Genomic DNA, 27,323 nt, shown 5'->3' with positions numbered 1-27,323 from the left:
TATATCTAAACTTTTATTTGTATCGTCTGCCCAATGTCTGAAGATACCATACAGTCCCAATGACACAAGGAGTCATATGCATGCAAAAAATTCAGTTGCTTCTCCACAGTCTCATGTGGATCTAGCACGAGTCGTCCAATTTCATTCTACTTTTCTGCTAGTATTACATAAAGAGACACTTACTAATACAGAATTGATACCATGTACATTACAGGAGAATTTCATATTTTTTACGTGGATATACAAGTTTGGAGTTATATGATACAGTATCCCTGTCCTGTCGGCAAATGATTGATAAGTTATTATAGCAGTACAACATTGTGTTCAGTTTTTACTGAAGTAATACAACTGTAATTGTAGATGAACCTCTTGTAGAGGACAGGTCATGGTGAAGCAGAGCACCGGTAACCAACAAACTACTCTGACAGGCTGGGTTCAAACCCAGGTGTCCAATGCACCACAAGACTATGTTAGTCCGCTAAGCTAAAACCTTGGCAATAGCTTGGGGAGCTAATACAAGTCTTCAGTGGAGATTATGGCATGCTACAATATGGGTCTGATCTGTTTTGTGAAGTAACTACGTGTACTGTAAAGTGAACAGAAAACTGTGCCAAACATATTCCGTTTACCCCAATCACAATTCGAGAATATTCACACACAAAAAAGTTTGTGTTTTTTTTTACAAAGAACACATGTAATTTGCAAAAAGGTATAACGAGTCTCCCAATTTTTCTAATGAAATATGTTCTTACACAGAGGCATTACACCAAGAGACAAAACAACCAAAGCAAAATATTATAATTATACCAGAACTAAACAAATATAAAATACGTACATAACAAAAAAATGGAAGATTCAATGACCTTGTTTTCAGACTGTACTGTGTGGCATGTGCAGTGTAGGTATATAAACATAGCAGCCAGGTTTACAGTCTCCGTTGCAGAGAAATCAACAAAGGGTTTTGTCCATAGTAAGACCTTAGATAAGCCAGTTAATATTATAATAGGAATGATGAAGCACTTCTAGTTATATGACACAGCACCTATTTTTTTTTAGACCACTCCTGTCTAGTACATTAAAATGAACAGAATATTTATCCCACCGAAGAATATACACCAAGAATAATATTATCAGACTTATGAAGCAAGGAAGAAAGAATCTGAGCAGCGGAGGCTGGTGGGAGGAGCTATAGGAGGACAGGCTCATTGTAATGGCTGGAATGGAATAAATGGAACGGTATCAAACCAGATGTTTGACTCGTTCAATTTATTCCATTTCAGCTATTATAATGAGCCCATCCTCCTATAGCTCCTCCCACTAGCCTCCACTGCATCTGAGTCATGTTTAATTTGGTCAATGACATTACAAAACTGAAGCCCTGGTTTCGACCTAAACTACTTCAGGGCTACGTTCAGGAGGCTAGTGTTGAATGTTGTAGGCAAAGGTTGAATGTTGCAGATAGAAATGCCATGAATAGAGCTTACATGATTCCTTCCTTTATGTCAGAGAAACATGTTTGTTCTTCATGTATTTAAACATACGATCTGAACGTTCTACAATATTGTGCCCAGCTGAACATGCCCCAGGCTTTAGGATGGTATTCTTTAGGAAGAATGTTCTATTTAGAAACACGACCACATCGGCCAACAACACTTTGATATCACCCTTTTGGGTTTCAATAACACCTTTGGTTCCAGTTTAAAAGCGAGCGACAAATGAACGGCACAAAGATCAATTAATACTTGAAGCTCTATATTTGATTTGTAGTTTATTTTTATTGCACTTGTACAAGAAGTGACCAGTAAGCGCTTTTAGAGCGGTGAGGGGGTCAGAAAGTGCTGTTTTCTCCAGATTGTTGCTCTCTTGCATACGGACTATTTCCTGCAACCTGTCACCTGACCTCTCTATGTGACATCACAACTGGACAACTGGACAAGTCAATATGGGTCTTGTAATTCATTGTTATTAACTACTTCACTGATTCATTTAATCATAATTATTTGGATTCGTAGCTTTGCGTACTTTTGTTTTTTCCATGTATTAATTGCAGACATCTTTAGTCACTCTGAATAGTGAGTGGATGGCCTGAAGAGTTTAGGGGTCTTCAATATCCAGGAACTCCTTCTTGGGTGGTGCTATCCCCCTGTACCAGGCACAGGACCCATCGCTCCTATTGATACAGGCAAAGTGTTGGGCCTGGGGACCGCTGTGGCTCTTTTCCATCACCCAGTCCGTCCACAGACACTCCTCTGGGGCGCTGATCGTACAGGGGATGGAAGTGCAGCGGATGATCTGTGGATCGGAGCAGAAAGAGAGAAAGACCAAGATCACCGACTGATCATTACCCCAATTCTCTAGCGTTTGCCAATGTGACCAGAGTAATCTTTTTAAGAAAATGTGCTGTGTAAATATTGAACAAAACTGGTGTACTGTAATATTCCTATAATTCCCATCAAACACACCCACACACACCTTGCACTTGCAGCCACTCTCATAGCGTTGAGTCAAACTCTTCTTTTGTGTGGCACTCATGGCCTCCCAAGACTCAATAAAGTCACACAGTGTTACATGCATGGTTCCATCCGTCTCCAGCTTGCCTGCAGACAGAGGAGATAGTGAGTCTATGTCCCATAGAGAAAACATGCTGATACAGACAGGAACACTGGAACTCTTCGAGTGGGTAACACTTTATAATAACTTGAATAAGCATTCATAAACTATTTATAACTAGTGTACATAAATACTTCAAATCAATTCATATTTCAATATTTATAAACATTTATAAGAATTATAAAATGGTTCATTCATAAGCCTGTGTAACATTTGTCATGATTCATTTAGAAATCTGCAGTTCCAACAATAACAAAGCAGACACCCCGCCACGGTTTTGGTAAAAAGCTGAGGGACGGGCTGAAGAAACAAATTCATAGACAGAGCTATGGATGCAAACACTGACCATGCATGTGATTAAAATGAAAACAGGCTTGTATTTTGGGTTCTGATGGGGTACAACAGTTGAACTAAAGACATTACTAATATACAAGCTATATTCTTCAAGAATCAATGGGTATACATCATTAATTTAAAAACAAACATTTATTTTAAAAAAGTTATTATAAATTAAAACCTGAAGTTGTACCAAAATGTATTGTTCTAAAGCACTTGTTTTTTTCATACAGCATGCAGTCAGTGGGATGGTCAGTAGGATGGTCAGTAGGATGCAGTCAGTGGGATGGTCAGTAGGATGGTCAGTGGGATGGTCAGTGGGATGGTCAGTAGGATGGTCAGTGGGATGGTCAGTAGGATGGTCAGTGGATGGTCAGTAGGATGGTCAGTAGGATGGTCAGTGGGATGGTCAGTAGGATGGTCAGTAGGATGGTCAGTGGGATGGTCAGTGGGATGGTCAGTAGGATGGTCAGTAGGATGGTCAGTGGGATGGTCAGTGGGATGGTCAGTAGGATGGTCAGTGGGATGGTCAGTGGGATGGTCAGTAGGATGGTCAGTGGGATGGTCAGTGGTCAGGGGATGGTCAGTGGGATGGTCAGTGGGATGGTCAGTGGGATGGTCAGTGGGATGGTCCGTAGGATGTAGGATGGTCAGTGGGATGGTCAGTGGGATGGTCAGTGGGATGGTCAGTGGGATGGTCAGTGGGATGGTCAGTGGGATGGTCAGTGGGATGGATGGTCAGTAGGATGGTCAGTGGGATGGTCAGTGGGATGGTCAGTGGGATGGTCAGTGGGATGGTCAGTGGGATGGTCAGTGGGATGGTCAGTAGGATGGTCAGTGGGATGGTCAGTGGGATGGTCAGTAGGATGGTCAGTAGGATGGTCAGTGGGATGGTCAGTAGGATGGTCAGTGGGATGCAGTCAGTGGGATGGTCAGTGGGATGGTCAGTGGGATGGTCAGTGGGATGGTCAGTGGGATGGTCAGTAGGATGGTCAGTGGGATGGTCAGTAGGATGGTCAGTAGGATGGTCAGTGGGATGGTCAGTGGGATGGTCAGTGGGATGGTCAGTGGGATGGTCAGTGGGATGGTCAGTGGGATGGTCAGTGGGATGGTCAGTAGGATGGTCAGTGGGATGCAGTCAGTGGGATGGTCAGTCAGGATGCAGTCAGTCAGTGGGATGGTCAGTAGGATGCAGTCAGTGGGATGGTCAGTGGGATGGTCAGTGGGATGGTCAGTGGGATGGTCAGTGGGATGGTCAGTAGGATGGTCAGTGGGATGGTCAGTAGGATGGTCAGTGGGATGCAGTCAGTGGGATGGTCAGTGGGATGGTCAGTGGGATGGTCAGTGGGATGGTCAGTGGGATGGTCAGTGGGATGGTCAGTGGGATGGTCAGTGGATGGTCAGTGGGATGCAGTCAGTGGGATGGTCAGTAGGATGGTCAGTGGGATGGTCAGTGGGATGCAGTCAGTGGGATGGTCAGTGGGATGGTCAGTAGGATGGTCAGTGGGATGCAGTCAGTGGGATGGTCAGTGGGATGGTCAGTAGGATGGTCAGTAGGATGGTCAGTGGGATGGTCAGTGGGATGGTCAGTGGGATGGTCAGTGGGATGGTCAGTGGGATGGTCAGTGGGATGGTCAGTAGGATGGTCAGTGGGATGGTCAGTGGGATGGTCAGTGGGATGGTCAGTCAGGGGATGGTCAGTAGGATGGTCAGTAGGATGGTCAGTGGGATGGTCAGTAGGATGGTCAGTGGGATGGTCAGTGGGATGGTCAGTGGGATGGTCAGTGGGATGGTCAGTGGGATGGTCAGTGGATGGTCAGTGGGATGGTCAGTAGGATGGTCAGTAGGATGGTCAGTAGGATGGTCAGTCAGTAGGATGGTCAGGATGGTCAGGGATGGTCAGTGGGATGGTCAGTAGGATGGTCAGTGGGATGGTCAGGATGGGATGGATGGTCAGTCAGTGGGATGCAGTCAGTAGGATGGTCAGTAGGATGGTCAGTAGGATGGTCAGTGGGATGGTCAGTCAGTAGGATGGTCAGTGGGATGGTCAGTAGGATGGTCAGTGGATGGTCAGTGGGATGGTCAGTGGATGGTCAGTAGGATGGTCAGTGGGATGGTCAGGATGGTCAGTGGGATGGTCAGTGGGATGGTCAGTGGGATGCGGTCAGTGGGATGCAGTCAGTGGGATGGTCAGTGGGATGGTCAGTAGGATGGTCAGTAGGATGCAGTCAGTGAGGATGGTCAGTGGGATGGTCAGTCAGTGGGATGGTCAGTAGGATGGTCAGTCATGAGGATGGTCAGTGGGATGGTCAGTAGGATGGTCAGTGGGATGGTCAGTGGGATGGTCAGTGGGATGGTCAGTGGGATGGTCAGTGGGATGGTCAGTGGGATGGTCAGTGGGATGGTCAGTAGGATGGTCAGTAGGATGGTCAGTGGGATGGTCAGTGGGATGGTCAGGTGGGATGGTCAGTGGGATGGTCAGTAGGATGGTCAGTGGGATGGTCAGTAGGATGGTCAGTGGGATGGTCAGTAGGATGGTCAGTGGGATGGTCAGTGGGATGGTCAGTGGGATGGTCAGTAGGATGGTCAGTGGGATGGTCAGTGGGATGGTCAGTAGGATGGTCAGTAGGATGGTCAGTGGGATGGTCAGTAGGATGGTCAGTAGGATGGTCATAATGCTGTAAGCATTTCTTGGTAGTTGAACCAGTGCAGGCAATAGATCTGGGTAACATAGTGAGAACCGCACCTGTGAAGAGATACTCCTTGTTGCCGTTGGTTTCCAGAGTAACGCCACAAACGGCTGAGGAGGGTGCAGTGAAGATGGCGTCGATATCCCGGTCAGGACCTTTGAACATCTATCCAATCACAAGGAGAGGAAGAGAAGGACTTATCAAACATGTCCATATGCAGGTCTGAACTTCACTGACTGCAGAAAGCACTTAATAAGAAGTCTGATCATACCTTGATCTGTTTGATGTCGTACTTGATCCTCTTGATGGTGTTGCCATAGACGTCATTACCAGCCTCAACCACTTTCTTTCCAACCACCTTGGCCCTGATCACTAGAAGAGCGGAAGAGAGGGAGACATGTTTTAACTCTACTGAAATAATCTATTTCCGTTTTACTGGTCAGTCAGACACTGACGGTTTAAGGGTGTTATGGGATGGAAGAGAACAACAGTAAAATGCTTTATAGACCCACGTTTTTACCGTCTGTTCAGACTGTGCATAAGTTTAGACTGTTTGGGTGTAACATATTGGCGAGGTTTTGCTCCCAAACAGATGAAAGTCTGTTTCCCTTCCTGGTCCTAGATTCCTCACTCTGGTCATTTGCTTCTCCTTTAATTCAACACTCCTGGTTTAACTATGCTGCCCTGCCTTTAATTCAACATACCTGGTTTAACTATGCTGCCCTGCCTTTAATTCAACACACCTGGTTTAACTATGCTGCCCTGCCTTTAATTCAACATACCTGGTTTAACTATGCTGCCCTGCCTTTAATTCAACACACCTGGTTTAACTATGCTGCCCTGCCTTTAATTCAACACACCTGGTTTAACTATGCTGCCCTGCCTTTAATTCAACATACCTGGTTTAACTATGCTGCCCTGCATTTAATTCAACATACCTGGTTTAACTATGCTGCCCTGCATTTAATTCAACATACCTGGTTTAACTATGCTGCCCTGCCTTTAATTCAACACACCTGGTTTAACTATGCTGCCCTGCCTTTAATTCAACACACCTGGTTTAACTATGCTGCCCTGTCTTTAATTCAACACACCTGGTTTAACTATGTTGCCCTGTCTTTAATTCAACACACCTGGTTTAACTATGTTGCCCTGTCTTTAATTCAACACACCTGGTTTAACTATGCTGCCCTGCCTTTAATTCAACACGCCTGGTTTAACTATGTTGCCCTGTCTGGTCTGCAGATGGTTCAGGTGCCAACCAGGTGCTGGTAGGAAGACTGAGGCATATGAGCGTTTCATCAGCTGTAATCTGAGAGAGGAATGTGCCTGGCCTGCTCTGAGGAAGCTAGTCAGCAATCTTTTGGAAAATTTAACCAGAATGCACGCATGCGCACAGGAAATCAGTCACACACCAGACGTTGTCACACACTGTCGGGCCCAGGCCCCTCCTCCCGAGCCCTCCGCCCATCAGTCTGGGTAGAAGGTGCTGACAGCGACACAAACCAGCCTCTCTTTTCTTCTTTCTCCTCATTTCAGTCTGATTCAGGAGATTTTTAAAGGATTTGTTGTTGGACAAGGAAGGAAGAAATAGGCAGAAAGGTTGGAGTGGAAAAACATGGTCCTTGCCAAACAGATGAACTTCCTTCTGTAACGATGTTAAGTTCCCTGTATTCCACAACTGTCTGTCATCATTAGGACCAGTATACCACATAGATGTACTTGTTGCTTTATCACTGGAATTACAGTTTGTTTTTGTTTTGCAGACATCCTGATCCAATGAAATTACAGTAGACGTTTTTTTTTCTAATAGCTGTACCAGCTACTTAAAGGGGACACTACACTCCATTGTCAGAGTTTGCCAGAGGTTTACAGACCTTAAGATGGCTCCACATCCCCTGCAATCGGTTCGGCAGAGCCAACTACGCCTCAACCAAAAATACATTGAAAAGATAAGCACCACAAATACGGAAATGATATATGTATATATGTGTATTTATGGATCTACACAATATATAGCCTGGGATGTGTATTTATGGATCTACACAATACATAGCCTGGGACGTGTATTTATGGATCTACACAATATATAGCCTGGGACGTGTATTTATGGATCTACACAATATATAGCCTGGGACGTGGACTTTCCTCAACACAAGATCCCTTTTGAGATAAAAAATAAATACATCTGACAAACTTAGACTTCAGAGTGTAATATCCCTTTAATATGAACATCTTTTCTATTGGTTTTTAAAACCACAACTGTACCACTGCCTAGCAACAAACAAAGGGCAGTGTGGAAAACGCTGCTATGAATGAAAGATGAGGTTCACCTCAGTGCAGTCCAGCCCTAGCTGCATTCAGCTGTGAATCAGACTGGAGACTAATGTCAAACAGATGTTTACTTTGAGTTCAGTCGTCCAATTCCCCAAGGTGGCGACCGCAGGTACGGCTAAAACCAGTCTTTTAGGGAATTTATACTTTGTCTAAGAAGTATGAAGCATGTGCCTTAATTGGATTACAATACGGCCCGAGAATAACATTTCCTTTTAAGGTTTTACAGAGTCAAACTGTTGACAGGGAGAACGGAGAGGGAGGGACAAAAGAGAACGAGAGAGAGAGAGAGAGAGAGAGAGAGAGAATACTAGGAGATAGGATGTTGAGAGTGATGGAGGAATGTAGAATATCTCCAGGCAGGGAAACAGAGTTAAGGAGTGGCAGGAATAGCAATCATTCTGCAGTTGTGGAAACATCCTCATCACCATTTCATGTGTTTAGAAAGAGACAGGCCAGCAATACCAATACCATATGCTAGCAGTGACATTCAGAGAGAGAGGAGAGAGACAGGGGGGAGAGATAGACAGGGGGAGAGAGAGACATGGGGAGAGAGAGACAGGGGAAGAGAGAGACAGGGGAAGAGAGAGAGAGCACGCAAGAGAGAAGCCAACAGGATCGACAGAGAGGGAGAAGTCAACTAAGATCAAGTTCATAGTCAGGAAAAAGCACTAAACTCTACCCAGGCTGCATGGTTTGCTGTGTGCATCAGAACAGCTCTGAGAGGGCAGCCCTCGCAGTCATACAGACTCTAACCACTGGGCACACACTGTTTGAATCAACATGGTTTCCTCGTCCTTCCAATTAAATGACATTGAACCAACGTGGAATAGAGATTGAATTGACGTCTGGGCCCAGTGGGTAAGATCTACATACAGTCTCACTATAGTCTACACACAGTAGTGGGAAAAGTACCAAATTGTCATACTTGAGTAAAAGTAAAGATACCTTAAAAGAAAATGACTCAAGTAAAAGTGAAAGTCACCAAGTAAAACACTACTTGAGTAAAAAGTACATTATTTTCTTTAGGAATGTAGTGAAATAAAGTAAAAGTAGTCAAAAATATAAATAGTAAAGTAAAGTACAGACAACAAAGAAAACTACATAAGTATTACTTTAAAGTATTTTTACTTATGTACTTTACACAACTGTCTGCACACAGTCTCACTATAGTCTACAAACAGTCTCACTATAGTCTACAAACAGTCTCAGACGGAAGCACAGAGCACCTTTTCTCTGAGGCCACACACACACACAACACCAAACATGCCCAGGGGACCCCACAGTACTGCACTGAGTGATCCTTGCAGAATGATCGACTCACACACAACACCAAACATGCCCAGGTGACCCCACAGTACTGCACTGAGTGATCCTTGCAGAATGATCGACTCACACACAACACCAAACATGCCCAGGTGACCCCACAGTACTGCACTGAGTGATCCTTGCAGAATGAGGTCCCCACAGTACTGCACTGCCTTGCAGAATGATCACACACACACCAGACATGCCCAGGGGACCCCACAGTACTGCACTGAGTGATCCTTGCAGAATGATCGACTCACGCACACACACACACAACACCAAACATGCCCAGGGGACCCCACAGTACTGCACTGAGTGATCCTTGCAGAATGATCGACTCACACACACTCCCTCTTTCCCTCTGTGTTCCACACTCTGCCATTCTGAAACACACAGCTGCTAGTGTTACAGCCCCATGGACAACCAGTGTAGGGAAACCCTCCTGCTCCTCCAGGGGGATTGGTGGTCATCCCCTTGACCGGTGTGCAGAAACAATCCTCACTGGCTGAGCAGGAATCAGACACCGGACACTTCTGCTTCCCTCCGATGGTAAAGGAAGTCAGGTGGAATGTTCCAAAGGCACCAAGCAAGGATATATTGACTGACTGGACTGTGGAGTGACACAGTTGTGCTGCGTCACTTGGATTGGTGGACAATGCTGTCGGTCTGAAATGTACTGTGAAACTAGTCTGCTCTTGGAAATGAGAGCTGGGTTCTGTGTCCATGGCTAATACAGTACTCTCCTCATGTAATATATTTTTGTCCATTTGGTATTTCCTTTTGAAGATACAATAACATGATTGGATCGTGATATGTAATGTCCCTCTCCATTGAACCTGAGCAGATCATGAGTCCTACCATTTCCCCATTTCAACTCCTAACACCATCCGATTTTCCAATCACCAAACCTACGAAGAATTGACTGAGAAAGTCCAGAAACAAACTAATACATTTAATCTTCCTCAGGTTTAAATCCAAATGGTTTAACCTCTAGCTGCCACATGTATGTCTAACAGTGGGGATAAAAACACACCTCCTGTCTGAATGACCGGATGGTTGCTGGAGTGGGGCTGCTATTGGACGTCTTACTGTGGTTGTATGTGTCCCTTGGGGCCATTTGAGGCTGTGTTTGGTTGACACACTACATCAGTGTAATTGGATGGGAGATGGGATGCATGTTACACAGTCTGCTCTCATTGGCCCTGTGCCATAACAGTGTACACTGTGTAGTCAACAAACACCACGCTCTGCCTGGCCCCTAAGGTGAGCCGAAATGAGGGGGGTACAGGCAGCACAGTATGGATGGACACTGAAAAGGGCACTCAAAAAAATAGGACTTAAACAAGGCCTTGATAAAGCCTGTTGACAGATGTTCAAGGATGGTAGATTTACCAGGAAGTGGCTCATCATAAACCAACTTCTTGTTCACTCTGACTGTCCCCCCTAAACTGAGTTAAAGGGTAAAACTTTACAATACGGTTACGGGTTTATAAAGGATTTATAATCAAATTAATTGTTCTGTCAATTAAACATTTTGATAAAATTGTGAGACAATCATTCAAAAAAAGGAGCACAAAGGGAGCACTCAATTATGGCTCTGGAAGATTCCAGTTACCCATTCAGTGTTACATTGTAAAACAGCATTTCCAAAACTCTTTCCATTTCAAGTTCATTTGTAATCTATGGGAAGGCTAAACTACTCATCCTAGTAACTTTCCCAGACTACTATGCAACTCCACCGTGCAGAGGTGAAACCTGGGAGAGTCCACTGAATGATGATTATGACTAACATGGAGTGTGTGGTGTGTGTTCATTTCTAACCAGAGTTGCACACCAGTTGATTTGCGCTCGGTCTCAAGATAAAATCATTGTAGGAAATGCCAATGTTACCTGAAAACAGTTGACCATAGATAAAATCATTATAGGAAATGCCAATGTTTACTGGAAACAAGATAACCAAAGGCTGTGAAAAGACAAGAATAATTATCTGGCAGGCTGCAACAAGATCAGGAGTGGCTGTGGAACAGAGTGTACTTTCTTTCACAAGCAACAAACAGACTAGTTGGGACACTTGCTTGGTCATCAGCAAACATTTTAGAACAATATGCAGATGGGAAAATGTCCATGCATGTCATTTAATTGTAGAGGAGGAGAAGGGTTCTGGTTCAGCCAGCGGCCGACAACTCCTGCTCTCTATTCCTGCCCTCTATTCCTGCTCTCTATTCCTGCTCTCTATTCCTGCTCTCTATTCCTGCTCTCTATTCCTGCTCTCTATTCCTGCTCTCTATTCCTGCTCTCTATTCCTGCCCTCTAAAGACTAACAAGACAGGCACTTCAGTGGGATCCACAGGGTTGGACATCGAGGAAGACATTGAGTAGAACCAATGAAGAAGGGATGAAGAGGGTAGGAACTAGGATTCACCTGGAATGAAGTTAAGGAAACTGATCTGAACTGGGTTTGCTGGAGATACACTGTTGAGGCTCTTTGCTCCACTAGGAGCTAAAATGATTTAGTCCAATCAAAAGAAAGACAGTAAATTACCATTTAGCAGATGCTTTTATCCAATCTAATCCTCATTCCATATACAGTATACCATTTAGCAGATGTTTTTATCCAATCTAATCCTTATTCCATATACAGTATACCATTTAGCAGATGCTTTTATCCAATCTAATCCTTATTCCATATACAGTATACCATTTAGCAGACTCTTTTATCCAATCTAATCCTTATTCCATATACAGTATACCATTTAGCAGATGCTTTTATCCAATCTAATCCTTATTCCATATACAGTATACCATTTAGCAGACTCTTTTATCCAATCTAATCCTTATTCCATATACAGTATACCATTTAGCAGACTCTTTTATCCAATCTAATCCTCATTCCATATACAGTATACCATTTAGCAGACTCTTTTATCCAATCTAATCCTCATTCCATATACAGTATACCATTTAGCAGACTCTTTTATCCAATCTAATCCTCATTCCATATACAGTATACCATTTAGCAGACGCTTTTTGTAACGGTTCTCGTTGGTGAAAGGAGAGGAGGACCAAAATGCAGCGTGGTAAGTGTTCATCATATTTTAATAGAAAAAACTTAACACTACACAAAATAACAACGAAGAGAAAACTAAACAGTTCTGCCTGCTGAACAGACATTAAACAGAAATTAAACACCCACAACCAAAATGGGGAAAACAGGCTAAGTATGATTCTCAATCAGCGACAACGAATGACGCCTGCCTCTGATTGAGAACCATACTAGGCCAAACACAGAAATATAACAACATAGAAAAGAGAACATAGACTACCCAACCCAACTCACGCCCTGACCAACCTAACACAAAGACATAAAAATGGTCAGAAGGTGACACTTTTATCCAATCTAATCCTCATTCCATATACAGTATACCATTTTGCAGATGCTTTTATCCAATCTAATTTTTATTCCATATACAGTATACCATTTAGCAGACACTTTTATCCAATCTAATCCTCATTCCATAACAGTATACCATTTAGCAGATGCTTTTATCCAATCTAATCCTTATTCTATATACAGTATACCATTTAGCAGATGCTTTTATCCAATCTAAACCTCATTCCATATACAGTATACCATTTAGCAGATGCTTTTATCCAATCTAATCCTCATTCCATATACAGTATACCATTTAGCAGATGCTTTTATCCAAAGCGACTCAGTCATGTACCCATACATTTAATACGCATGGGTTGTTCTGATAATCGAACCCACTATCCTGATCTTGCAATCGCCATGCTCTACCAACTGAGCTCCCTCCGCAGCAATGCCAAATTCATCAATCCACTCAAACCAAACAATTAGCTCTCATGTCAAGTGTTCCCCATTGTGTCGCTCAATCATTTTGGAGAATCTACTAGGAATGAAATCTAATGGTTGTCCATAAACTCAACAGGAACTGTCCTCAGGGAATTGTGTGTTGCATGTCATCACACCTCTTCACTAACTGAAATATAAACACATAAATCTGGTTTATGGTACATTTCTCTGAAACGTCAAGTATAGCTGCTCATGTTGTAGTGCTGCCAAAGACCCTCAACCGTCCTGTCTTACCATACTGCACAGGACAGACTGCATCAGACCTCATCCGTCCTGTCTTACCATACTACACAGGACAGACTGCATCAGACCTCATCCGTCCTGTCTTACCATACTACACAGGACAGACTGCATCAGTCCTCATCCGTCCTGTCTTACCATACTACACAGGACAGACTGCATCAGTCCTCATCCGTCCTGTCTTACCATACTACACAGGACAGACTGCATCAGACCTCATCCGTCCTGTCTTACCATACTGCACAGGACAGACTGCATCAGACCTCATCCGTCCTGTCTTACCATACTACACAGGACAGACTGCATCAGACCTCATCCGTCCTGTCTTACCATACTACACAGGACAGACTGCATCAGTCCTCATCCGTCCTGTCTTACCATACTACACAGGACAGACTGCATCAGTCCTCATCCGTCCTGTCTTACCATACTACACAGGACAGACTGCATCAGTCCTCATCCGTCCTGTCTTACCATACTGCACAGGACAGACTGCATCAGACCTCATCCGTCCTGTCTTACCATACTACACAGGACAGACTGCATCAGTCCTCATCCGTCCTGTCTTACCATACTACACAGGACAGACTGCATCAGTCCTCATCTGTCCTGTCTTACCATACTGCACAGGACAGACTGCATCAGACCTCATCCGTCCTGTCTTACCATACTACACAGGACAGACTGCATCAGTCCTCATCCGTCCTGTCTTACCATACTACACAGGACAGACTGTATCAGTCCTCATCTGTCCTGTCTTACCATACTACACAGGACAGACTGCATCAGTCCTCATCCGTCCTGTCTTACCATACTACGCAGGACAGACTGTATCAGTCCTCATCCGTCCTGTCTTACCATACTACACAGGACAGACTGTATCAGTCCTCATCCGTCCTGTCTTACCATACTGCACAGGACAGACTGCATCAGACCTCATCCGTCCTGTCTTACCATACTACACAGGACAGACTGCATCAGTCCTCATCCGTCCTGTCTTACCATACTACACAGGACAGACTGTATCAGTCCTCATCCGTCCTGTCTTACCATACTACACAGGACAGACTGTATCAGTCCTCATCCGTCCTGTCTTACCATACTACGCAGGACAGACTGAATCAGTCCTCATCCATCCTGTCTTACCATACTACGCAGGACAGACTGCATCAGTCCTCATCCGTCCTGTCTTACCATACTACACAGGACAGACTGCATCAGTCCTCATCCGTCCTGTCTTACCATACTACGCAGGACAGACTGAATCAGTCCTCATCCGTCCTGTCTTACCATACTACACAGGACAGACTGCATCAGTCCTCATCCGCCCTGTCTTACCATACTACACAGGACAGACTGTATCAGTCTTCATCCGTCCTGTCTTACCATACTACACAGGACAGACTGCATCAGTCCTCATCCGTCCTGTCTTACCATACTACACAGGACAGACTGTATCAGTCCTCATCCGTCCTGTCTTACCATACTACACAGGACAGACTGTATCAGTCCTCATCCGTCCTGTCTTACCATACTGCATAGGACAGACTGCATCAGTCCTCATCCGTCCTGTCTTACCATACTACGCAGGACAGACTGAATCAGTCCTCATCCGTCCTGTCTTACCATACTACGCAGGACAGACTGCATCAGTCCTCATCCGCCCTGTCTTACCATACTACACAGGACAGACTGCATCAGTCCTCATCCGCCCTGTCTTACCATACTACACAGGACAGACTGTATCAGTCCTCATCCGTCCTGTCTTACCATACTACACAGGACAGACTGCATCAGTCCTCATCCGTCCTGTCTTACCATACTACACAGGACAGACTGTATCAGTTCTCATCCGTCCTGTCTTACCATACTACACAGGACAGACTGTATCAGTCCTCATCCGTCCTGTCTTACCATACTACACAGGACAGACTGTATCAGTCCTCATCCGTCCTGTCTTACCATACTACACAGGACAGACTGTATCAGTCCTCATCCGTCCTGTCTTACCATACTACACAGGACAGACTGTATCAGTCCTCATCCGTCCTGTCTTACCATACTACACAGGACAGACTGTATCAGTCCTCATCCGTCCTGTCTTACCATACTACACAGGACAGACTGTATCAGTCCTCATCCGTCCTGTCTTACCATACTACACAGGACAGACTGTATCAGTCCTCATCCGTCCTGTCTTACCATACTACACAGGACAGACTGTATCAGTCCTCATCCGTCCTGTCTTACCATACTACACAGGACAGACTGTATCAGTGCTTGAAGTAGAATGAAAAGGTGCCGGTCCGCTTTAATGTCACAATGCCGGTATTCATGTTTTACAGCGACTAACCTAGAGGTGTCGATACTCAGGCAGTTCAATTCTGGTAAAGTGCTGGTAAGCCTGATGAACACTGTCCCAATTCAAGCACTCGTCTGCGTTAGCTATCCGCTCAAGACTTCAAAAGCATGGAAATATCATCTCACTTAGTAGAATGAACAACCGTTAGCCAACCTATCCACGTGATAAACAAACAGCCCAGCCAAACCCTGAGTACATAAGGAGCTGTTGTGATGTCAAAGCTGGCGCAGATTTAGCTTTGGACAGAAAAGGATGTGGTTTTAATGGTATCGTCTGTTGACACAGCTTGCAGCAGGGCCTGTCTTCAGAGCAGAAACCAGTCAGCCTACTTTTTTCAGATCCCAAAAGGTTTGCATTCCTTTTCCCAAAATGTCTCCATAGGTACACACCCCTCCAACTAGAAGCAATACGAGGCAGTGGACTGCTTGGTCAAATGTATGACTGACATAACATCTGATCGTCGAGCGGCATCGAAGGGCTCCGTAACCGGTCAGGTACCAAGTGGCCTTGGTGTTCTAGCTACAGAACATACACCTACCAGTGTCAGCATGGGTTCAAATGTCACCTGCTGCCTGTGACATTAGTGATGGGCGGGGTCGATACAGTTACATACCGGGATACTATTTTTTATGATATATCGTATCGTTTTGACTATATCGCAATATTATTTTTGCACTAGTTGGCTGTACTTGCACCAAAACACCAGTGTTTTCAGCACTTTTATTTCCATGACTGACCAAACCTCGTTTTCTCATGGCTCTCTCTTGTCCCTCTGCAGAAGACAAATGGTGAGCAATATTTTTGGAGCATCAAAACACAATAATATCACAGTATCGAATTGCAATACATACAGAATTGTGAAAATCGCAAAACATATTGTATCGGCACCTAAGTATGGTGATAATATTGTATCACGACGTCCCTGGCAATTCCCAGCCCTGTGCGACACACTCGCTTCCCATCTTTCCTACTCCCCCTACTGTCCTCTGTCCAGTAGAAGACAAATACTGAAGCTCCTTTAAAGAAAGTGACCGAAGGCGCCGTCCCTCCTCTTGCCTGCCACCCCACCACACCAAACTACAATGGACCACACGGAAACTAGGTTGACACAGTGTCATTCATGCCAGTCACCTCTACTGAGAGGGCAGGAGGTCCCAAACTGAATCTCTTGCGTTAAGAAATGCGATGTATCCTGAAGACAGGGACCAGCACCAAACTAGTACACCAGGCCAAATGAGGTCAACTCTGAAGCAGGCCAAGGATTTACTTCATCAGAATGGTTTGTGTATAAAAATACCCCTTCATCATAGCTTAGCCCGTTAATGGCATCGGGAAAATTACAAAGAATATTGTCTGGTTTTCACTGGTGAAAATCGACCAAGGAATTTCCAGAGATGAAAAGTCCTTCCAGAGGTTATGGGTTTACACAGCTGGGTTTTAAAAGGCAGTGTGTGCCAGAGACTTTCTCAACAGGTTCAGATGCTTGGTCGTGCTCTTCATTGGCCCTCGATTTCCTCATTTCCATCAGACGGGATGACAAGGCCATTGCAATGTCACCACGTTGCCAACTTCAAGGCATCGTTGTGCAAAAGCAAAGCAAACAGTGTCCAGTGTTCACATACTAGAAACCGATGACAGTAAAATAGCCCATTCTGCCCGTGGTTTGTGCATTTCACAGCATAGTTGGGCTCAATTCCGTTTCAATCCAGTCAATTCAGGAAGTAAACTAAAAGCACTAATCTTCCTCAAATTGGAATTTCAGTTTACTTTCTGATTTGACAGAATGGAAATAGGATTGACTCCAACCCTGATTCACAGCCTTTTAGAGTCAATGAAATGAAAGTGCAATGAAAAGACCGTTGTACTTTTGACTTTAAACCTAAACCTTATTCTGCTGCACAAATCTCATAAACAGGATTGTGTTTCTACATCAAACGAGCAAAAGACAACATAGGAATAAAGTGGAATCATATTACACAGGTTCTACGCCCCTCGCATATTTTTTATTTAACCTTAATTTAACTAAGCAAGTCATTTAAGAACCAATTATTATTTACAATGACGGTCTACCCTGGCTAAACCCAGACACTGCTGGGCCAATTGTGTGCCTCCCTATGGGACTCCCAATCACGACTGGATGTGATACAGCCTGGATTTGAACCAGAGACTGTAATGATGCCTCTTGCACTGAGATGCAGTGCCTTAGACCGCTAGACTCGGGAGCCCAGGGGCTACAGTCCATTACAGATTACAAAGGAGGACCCAGGAGTGATCTGCCCAACTATGCCTCTCTACCAGACTAACTCAATGCATTTAACACACGCTTCGACAATAACCACACCATGCGTGAGGCCCCAGAGGACTGGGGGATCTCGCTCTCTGAGGTCGAGATGACAACTTTGCACACTCTTGACATAATAATAGAAAATAGTACAAACAAAGAAAAATTCTTGAATGAGTAGATGTGTCCAAACTTTTTGATTGGTACTGTATGTGAGAATGCTGTTCATTGACTACCACCATTCCCGTCACCAAGCTTAGGACCCTGGGACTGAACACCTCCCTCTGCAACTGGATCCTGGACTTCCTGATGGTTCGAACCCAGGTAATGAGGGTAGGCAACATCACCGCCGTTACCCTGACCCTCAACACAGGGACCCCACAGGGGGGTGTGTGCTTAGTCCTCTCTTGTACTCTCTGTTCACCCACGACTGCGTGGCCGTGCCCGACTCCAACATCAAGTTTGATGACAAGCCGACGGTGATAGGCCTGACCACCAGCGACGATGAGACAGCCTACAAGGAGAAGGTCAGTGACCTTGGCGGTGTGGTGCCAGGACAACAGCCTTTTCCTTAATGTGACTAAGACCAAGGAGCTGATTGTGCACTACTGGAAACAGGGGGCCGAGCCCGCCCCCATCCACATCAACGGGGCTGCAGTGGAGCGGGTCAAGAACTTCAAGTTCCTCGATGTCCAAATCACTAAGAACTTAAAATGGTCCACACACGCACGCGCACAGTCATGAAGAAGGAGTGACAGGGCCTCTTCCCCCTCAGGAGGGTGAAAAAGTTTGGTCTGGGCCCTGAAATCCTGAAAAAAGTATCCAGCGGCACCATCGAGAGCATCTTGACTGGCTGCATCACTGCTTGGTATGGCACTCTACAAACTCACTCACACCGACACTCCAACACACACATAACATGCACACATATTTACACTGACTACACACACACACACACACACACACACACACACACAATTTATGCTGCTGCTACTCTGTTTATGATACATCCTGACCCCTATACATATCTACCTCTATCACTCCAGTATCTCTGCACATTGGACATATGGTATTGGAACTGACTCTGTATATACTGTACTGCAGCTTCTTACTTTCTCATGTTCATCTTATGTTCACCTTATGTTATTTTTAATACTACATTGATACTGAATACTGCATTGTTGGGTTTAGAGCTCGCAAGAAAGGCATTTCACTGTCCTTGTGCACATGCTATTAAAACGTGAAACTCTACGAGCTCTGGTGCCATTGCAACCTATAGCAGAGAAACGGTGGAATAAGTAGAATAAGTAAACTGCTGTATATACACACCACAGACTGAGCCAGCTCACAACCATGAAGAAAGTCCCTAAAAAAACGGTATTTAAACATCAAGACAAGCCGGTCACTGTTTAGAGATTCTCGTTAGCATAAGTTAGTTATGTAAAGACAAGTAACCCAAACAGGCAGTGGTCTGTACCTGATCAAATCAGAAGAGAAAGAGGCCCAGAAACAGATCCTCGTCAGGGGAAACCAAAGGTTTGGCCTAATATGACTAAATCAAATACAATTTGATCAAATACTATTTTATTGGTCACAGACACATGTTTAGCAGATGTTATTGCGGGTGTACTGAAATGTTTGTGTTCCCAGCTCCAACAGTGCAGTAGTAACTAACAATTCACAACAATACACAAGTAAAATGAATATTAGGATGAGCAATGTGTGAGTGGAATTGATTCAAATACAGTAGAAGTAGTGGGATTCCCTGGTTCTTTAAAGAACACATACAGTCATTAGCCTTCAGGCCGGACGTGGATGCTGTAGTACATTCTTAGAAAAAGAAAAGTGCTACCTAAAAGGGTTCTTCAGCTGTCCCCATAGGAGAACCCTTTGAAGAACCCCTTTTGGTTCCAGGTAGAACCTTTTTGTTCCAAATAGAACCCTTCAAACAGAGAGTTTTACATGGAACCCAAAAGGGTTCAACCTGGAACCAAAAAGGGTTCCCCTATGTGGACAACCGAAGAAACCTTTTGGAATCCTTTTCTCTAAGAGGGCACTGGGTCATGTTCACAAGTCATGAAACCAAAGAAACCTTTTGGAATCCTTTTCTCTAAGAGGGCACTGGGTCTTGGTCACAAGTCATGAAACTGAAGAAAACTGTCTGAAACGGGGAGGAAGGTCTACTACCTAAACTTGTCAAATAAGAAACACTCATTTTCTTTTTCCGTTACACAATGTTTCGCCAGGGTGGCCTAATGAACGTGAGCGACCCTGCCTGGACCTCACACCAAAGCCCATGTTTCCCAGATTCCATTTGCCACACAGGCTAGCAGTAGTAACTATACAGTAGTAATAGTGGCTGCAGTGGAAGGCATCTATCATCTGTAGTTGTTGTTCTGGTGGTTTAGGCTGGGTAGAACCCGTCCAGGGTTCTAGAGTTCTTCATTCCACTCTTTTACCTTTAGATCTGTGTGTATTGTTGTGAATTGTTAGATATTATTACACTGTTGGAGCTGGGAACACAAGCATTTCGCTACACCCGCAATAACATCTGCTAAACATGTGTATGCGACCACTAAAATGTGATGTGACAGAGTAGAAGGTCCCAGAATAACAGTTCTCAGTCACAACACAGTGGATTGTGCTACTCGACTCCCAACATCTTGCCTGTTCATGGTACACTTTGATGACCAATACAAGGATCTGGCCAGAGAACCATCCATAGTAGAGCTCACAACAAACAGTATTTACCCACAATGCAGTACACACGCTTTGTTTATTTGTATCTGCCTGTATGGATGTTAACATCACAACAGCAATGACAGCACCTTTGAAAGAACAGATGACTTTAAATGGATACATTTCAATCATATTTGAACCTTGTTAAATCCACTATGAGCCAGGCATAGCTCAGTCACATTCCACAGAATTAACAACTATCCTGTGTTTATTTCACAAGAACAGACGCTGGAATATTCTTAGCTGGTTGTGTTTGAGAATATCTCCCTTCATGTGACCCTAAGGTGATTTAAATGATCTGGAGAAGAACATGGGTCTGAGTGTCTGGTACAGTAGCTGCTGCTATAAGACTACTCTATAGAGGGTACAGTAGCTGCTGCTATAAGACTACTCTATAGAGGGCACAGTGTCTGGTACAGTAGCTGCTGCTATAAGACTACTCTATAGAGGGCACAGTGTCTGGTACAGTAGCTGCTGCTATAAGACTACTCTATAGAGGGCACAGTGTCTGGTACAGTAGCTGCTGCTATAAGACTACTCTATAGAGGGTACAGTAGCTGCTGCTATAAGACTACTCTATAGAGGGTACAGTAGCTGCTGCTATAAGACTACTCTAAGACAGTAGCTGCTGCTATAAGACTACTCTATAGAGGGTACAGTAGCTGCTGCTATAAGACTACTCTATAGAGGGTACAGTAGCTGCTGCTATAAGACTACTCTATAGAGGGTACAGTAGCTGCTGCTATAAGACTACTCTATAGAGGGTACAGTAGCTGCTGCTATAAGACTACTATATAGAGGGTACAGTAGCTGCTGCTATAAGACTACTCTATAGAGGGTACAGTAGCTGCTGCTATAAGACTACTCTATAGAGGGTACAGTAGCTGCTGCTATAAGACTACTCTATAGAGGGTACAGTAGCTGCTGCTATAAGACTACTCTATAGAGGGTACAGACTAGCTAGCTGCTATAAGACTACTCTATAGAGGGTACAGTAGCTGCTGCTATAAGACTACTCTATAGAGGGTACAGGTAGCTGCTAGCTGCTGCTATAAGACTACTCTATAGAGGGTACAGTAGCTGCTGCTATAAGACTACTCTATAGAGGGTAGACTACTGAGGGTACAGTAGCTGCTGCTATAAGACTACTCTATAGAGGGTACAGTAGCTGCTGCTATAAGACTACTCTATAGAGGGTACAGTAGCTGCTGCTATAAGACTACTCTATAGAGGGTACAGTAGCTGCTGCTATAAGACTACTCTATAGAGGGTAGTAGCTGCTGCTATAAGACTACTCTATAGAGGGTACAGTAGCTGCTGCTATAAGACTACTCTATAGAGGGTACAGTAGCTGCTGCTATAAGACTACTCTATAGAGGTGTACAGTAGCTGCTGCTATAAGACTACTCTATAGAGGGTACAGTAGCTGCTGCTATAAGACTACTCTATAGAGGGTACAGTAGCTGCTGCTATAAGACTACTCTATAGAGGGTACAGTAGCTGCTGCTATAAGACTACTCTATAGAGGGTACAGTAGCTGCTGCTATAAGACTACTCTATAGAGGGTACAGTAGCTGCTGCTATAAGACTACTCTATAGAGGGTACAGTAGCTGCTGCTATAAGACTACTCTATAGAGGGTACAGTAGCTGCTGCTATAAGACTACTCTATAGAGGGTACAGTAGCTGCTGCTATAAGACTACTCTATAGAGGGTACAGTGTCTGGTACAGTAGCTGCTGCTATAAGACTACTCTATAGAGGGTACAGTAGCTGCTGCTATAAGACTACTCTATAGAGGGTACAGTAGCTGCTGCTATAAGACTACTCTATAGAGGGTACAGTAGCTGCTGCTATAAGACTACTCTATAGAGGGTACAGTAGCTGCTGCTATAAGACTACTCTATAGAGGGTACAGTAGACTACTCTATAGAGGGTACAGTAGCTGCTGCTATAAGACTACTCTATAGAGGGTACAGTAGCTGCTGCTATAAGACTACTCTATAGAGGGTACAGTAGCTGCTGTAAGACTACTCTATAGCAGTAGCTGCTGCTATAAGACTACTCTATAGAGGGTAGTAGCTGCTGCTAGACTAGAGGGTACTGCTGCTATAAGACTACTCTATAGAGGGTACAGTAGCTGCTGCTATAAGACTACTCTATAGAGGGTACAGTAGCTGCTGCTATAAGACTACTCTATAGAGGGTACAGTAGCTGCTGCTATAAGACTACTCTATAGAGGGTAGTAGCTGCTGCTATAAGACTACTCTATAGTAGCTGCTGCTATAAGACTACTCTATAGAGGGTACAGTAGCTGCTGCTATAAGACTACTCTATAGAGGGTACAGTAGCTGCTGCTATAAGACTACTCTATAGAGGGTACAGTAGCTGCTGCTATAAGACTACTCTATAGAGGGTACAGTAGCTGCTGCTATAAGACTACTCTATAGAGGGTACAGTAGCTGCTGCTATAAGACTACTCTATAGAGGGTACAGTAGCTGCTGCTATAAGACTACTCTATAGAGGGTACAGTATGCTGCTATAAGACTACTCTATAGAGGTACAGTAGCTGCTGCTATAAGACTACAGAGGGTACAGCTAGCTGCTGCTAAGACTACTCTATAGAGGGTACAGTAGCTGCTGCTATAAGACTACTCTATAGAGGGTACAGTAGCTGCTATAAGACTATAAGACTACAGTAGCTGCTGCTATAAGACTACTCTATAGAGGGTACAGTAGCTGCTGCTATAAGACTACTCTATAGAGGGTACAGTAGCTGCTGCTATAAGACTACTCTATAGAGGGTACAGTAGCTGCTGCTATAAGACTACTCTATAGAGGGTACAGTAGCTGCTGCTATAAGACTACTCTATAGAGGGTACAGTAGCTGCTGCTATAAGACTACTCTATAGAGGGTACAGTAGCTGCTGCTATAAGACTACTCTATAGAGGGTACAGTAGCTGCTGCTATAAGACTACTATAGAGGGTACAGTAGCTGCTCTATAGAGGGTACAGTAGCTGCTGCTATAAGACTACTCTATAGAGGGTAGTAGCTGCTGCTATAAGACTACTCTATAGAGGGTAGTAGCTGCTGCTATAAGACTACTCTATAGAGGGTACAGTAGCTGCTGCTATAAGACTACTCTATAGAGGGTACAGTAGCTGCTGCTATAAGACTACTCTATAGGGTACAGTAGCTGCTGCTATAAGACTACTCTATAGAGGGTACAGTAGCTGCTGCTATAAGACTACTCTATAGAGGGTACAGTAGCTGCTGCTATAAGACTACTCTATAGAGGGTACAGTAGCTGCTGCTATAAGACTACTCTATAGAGGGTACAGTAGCTGCTGCTAAGACTACTAAGACTAGCTGCTCAGTAGCTGCTGCTATAAGACTACTCTATAGAGGGTACAGTAGCTGCTGCTATAAGACTACTCTATAGAGGGTACAGTAGCTGCTGCTATAAGACTACTCTATAGAGGGTACAGTAGCTGCTGCTATAAGACTACTCTATAGAGGGTACAGTAGCTGCTGCTATAAGACTACTCTATAGAGGGTACAGTAGCTGCTGCTATAAGACTACTCTATAGAGGGTACAGTAGCTGCTGCTATAAGACTACTCTATAGAGGGTACAGTAGCTGCTGCTATAAGACTACTCTATAGAGGGTACAGTAGCTGCTGCTATAAGACTACTCTATAGAGGGTACAGTAGCTGCTGCTATAAGACTACTCTATAGAGGGTAGTAGCTGCTGCTATAAGACAGTAGCTGCTGCTATAAGACTACTCTATAGAGGGTACAGTAGCTGCTGCTATAAGACTACTCTATAGAGGGTACAGTAGCTGCTGCTGCTAAGACTACTCTATAGAGGGTACTGTAGCTGCTGCTATAAGACTACTCTATAGAGGGTACAGTAGCTGCTGCTATAAGACTACTCTATAGAGGGTACAGTAGCTGCTGCTATAAGACTACTCTATAGAGGGTACAGTAGCTGCTGCTATAAGACTACTCTATAGAGGGTACAGTAGCTGCTGCTATAAGACTACTCTATAGAGGGTACAGTAGCTGCTGCTATAAGACTACTCTATAGAGGGTACAGTAGCTGCTGCTATAAGACTACTCTATAGAGGGTACAGTAGCTGCTGCTATAAGACTACTCTATAGAGGGTACAGTAGCTGCTGCTATAAGACTACTCTATAGAGTACAGTAGCTGCTGCTATAAGACTACTCTATAGAGGGTACAGTAGCTGCAGCTATAAGACTACTCTATAGAGGGTAGTAGCTGCTGCTATAAGACTACTCTATAGAGGGTACAGTAGCTGCTGCTATAAGACTACTCTATAGAGGGTACAGTAGCTGCTGCTATAAGACTACTCTATAGAGGGTACAGTAGCTGCTGCTATAAGACTACTCTATAGAGGGTACAGTAGCTGCTGCTATAAGACTACTCTATAGAGGGTACAGTAGCTGCTGCTATAAGACTACTCTATAGAGGGTACAGACTAGCTGCTGCTGCTATAAGACTACTCTATAGAGGGTACAGTAGCTGCTGCTATAAGACTACTCTATAGAGGGTACAGTAGCTGCTGCTATAAGACTACTCTATAGAGGGTACAGTAGCTGCTGCTATAAGACTACTCTATAGAGGGTACAGTAGCTGCTGCTATAAGACTACTCTATAGAGGGTACAGTAGCTGCTGCTACAGTAGCAGTAGCTGCTGCTATAAGACTACTCTATAGAGGGTACAGTAGCTGCTGCTATAAGACTACTCTATAGAGGGTACAGTAGCTGCTGCTATAAGACTACTCTATAGAGGGTACAGTAGCTGCTGCTATAAGACTACTCTATAGAGGGTACAGTAGCTGCTGCTATAAGACTACTCTATAGAGGGTACAGTAGCTGCTGCTATAAGACTACTCTATAGAGGGTACAGTAGCTGCTGCTATAAGACTACTCTATAGAGGGTACAGTAGCTGCTGCTATAAGACTACTCTATAGAGGTAGCTAGGCTGCTACAGTAGCTGCTGCTATAAGACTACTCTATAGAGGGTACAGTAGCTGCTGCTATAAGACTACTCTATAGAGGGTACAGTAGCTGCTGCTATAAGACTACTCTATAGAGGGTACAGTAGCTGCTGCTATAAGACTACTCTATAGAGGGTACAGTAGCTGCTGCTATAAGACTACTCTATAGAGGGTACAGTAGCTGCTGCTATAAGACTACTCTATAGAGGGCACAAAAGAAAAAGGAGAGGGGGGGGTTGATGGGTTCTCTCTGTAAAATGTAAAGTATGTGAAGTATTGGATAATTTCATGTTGAATTGAACATTTGTTTTGAAGCAAAGTGCTGTGTGTGTGGTGTGTGTGGTGTGAGAGAGGGTCCACCCATCACCATTCCCTCTTGTATTCCCAGTATGTTGCAAATAAAGCAGGCCATCCATCTTAAATAGTGAAACAAATTAACTGTCAAATATTATTGATATAACCCTTCCACTATTATTTGATTTTCATAATAGTCTACACCAAGAAGTCTACACTACAACTGAGTGCCTTGGGCTAAATGTAGGAAAATATTAATTTTACATTTTGGTGTATATCATTTAGCTTTTGGACAAATAACAATTAATCTGAAGGCATAATGTAGGCCTATAGCAACATAGAACACTTGGTGTAGAAAACCTACAGGAGGGCAGCTATCCAGGAACAGGGTTTGAGAACCCTGGCTGTAGCCCGTTTTACTGTTGCCTACTTAATTATGCAAATAATTGTGTGAGAATACGTAAATATAGGCCTAATGATCATGGCATGAAAATTATACAAAGTTACAACGACCACAGACAATTCTGTATGATGCGCAAAAATGTGTAGTAGCCTATCTTGATACAGTGTAGTAGCATATCTATCAACATATGAAGAGAAACAAATGTTGCCAAAATTGCTTACCGACGTCTGCATTGCAAAAAGCCTGTTGAGGATGCGCAGGGGAGCAACTGCAAGCTTCTGCGATGTCTTCCACCCGCCAGAGGAACAGAACGACCAGAGTAATGAAACAACTGTTTATGGACCAAGTCATTTTGGAAACGAATTATTCTACTGTCGACTCTATGGAAAAATCTATCAATCTATCGCGTGGAGGGAAAATGTTTACCCCACGGCAGCTAAAGAACAGAAACACAAATATATATTCAGTCCCAAGCTTTTCAGGTCGTGAAGTCGATTGTTTCGCCAAATATCACAAAAGGATCGCACTAATGAAAGTGTGACATGTAAACTACACTAGAACATTGCCCTTTCCCTTCTAGACTGTTCCAGACTGACAGACACCTAGAAATCTGTTTTCCTTGCCTTTTATGGTGGGCTGTGAGCTCCTCCCCCAGTCAGGACCAAACCAGTGGCAGGCAGGCTGAGCATTCTATAAAACAGCAGATTAATGTTGAACGAGCTCTAGTAACAATGAGGTTGCTTTTCATCAACAGGCTAGGCTTACATAATGTGTCTAAGAGTCTAGCCGACATTATGTATATCTTTATATGTAGGCTATGAAGT

General features: G+C 44.0%; 1 protein-coding gene across 1 annotated transcript; it reads right to left on the bottom strand.

Annotated features, from left to right (window-relative positions):
• On the bottom strand, positions 1–27,114 carry LOC112265094 (metalloproteinase inhibitor 2-like). Its single transcript, XM_042317878.1, has 5 exons — positions 26,721–27,114; positions 5,908–6,008; positions 5,693–5,801; positions 2,473–2,597; positions 1–2,292 (listed from the first exon to the last, which is right to left on the bottom strand). Exons 1-5 carry the CDS (start codon positions 26,848–26,850, stop codon positions 2,095–2,097), a joined length of 663 nt encoding a protein of 220 aa, XP_042173812.1. The 5' UTR covers positions 26,851–27,114; the 3' UTR covers positions 1–2,094.
• Positions 27,115–27,323: the final 209 nt, after the last annotated feature.

The sequence above is a fragment of the Oncorhynchus tshawytscha genome, unplaced genomic scaffold, assembly GCF_018296145.1.
Source record: "Oncorhynchus tshawytscha isolate Ot180627B unplaced genomic scaffold, Otsh_v2.0 Un_contig_5665_pilon_pilon, whole genome shotgun sequence".
Taxonomy (NCBI): domain Eukaryota; kingdom Metazoa; phylum Chordata; class Actinopteri; order Salmoniformes; family Salmonidae; genus Oncorhynchus; species Oncorhynchus tshawytscha.
Note: the sequence above shows the minus strand (reverse complement) of the source record. Positions and strands in the feature narration are given on the sequence as shown.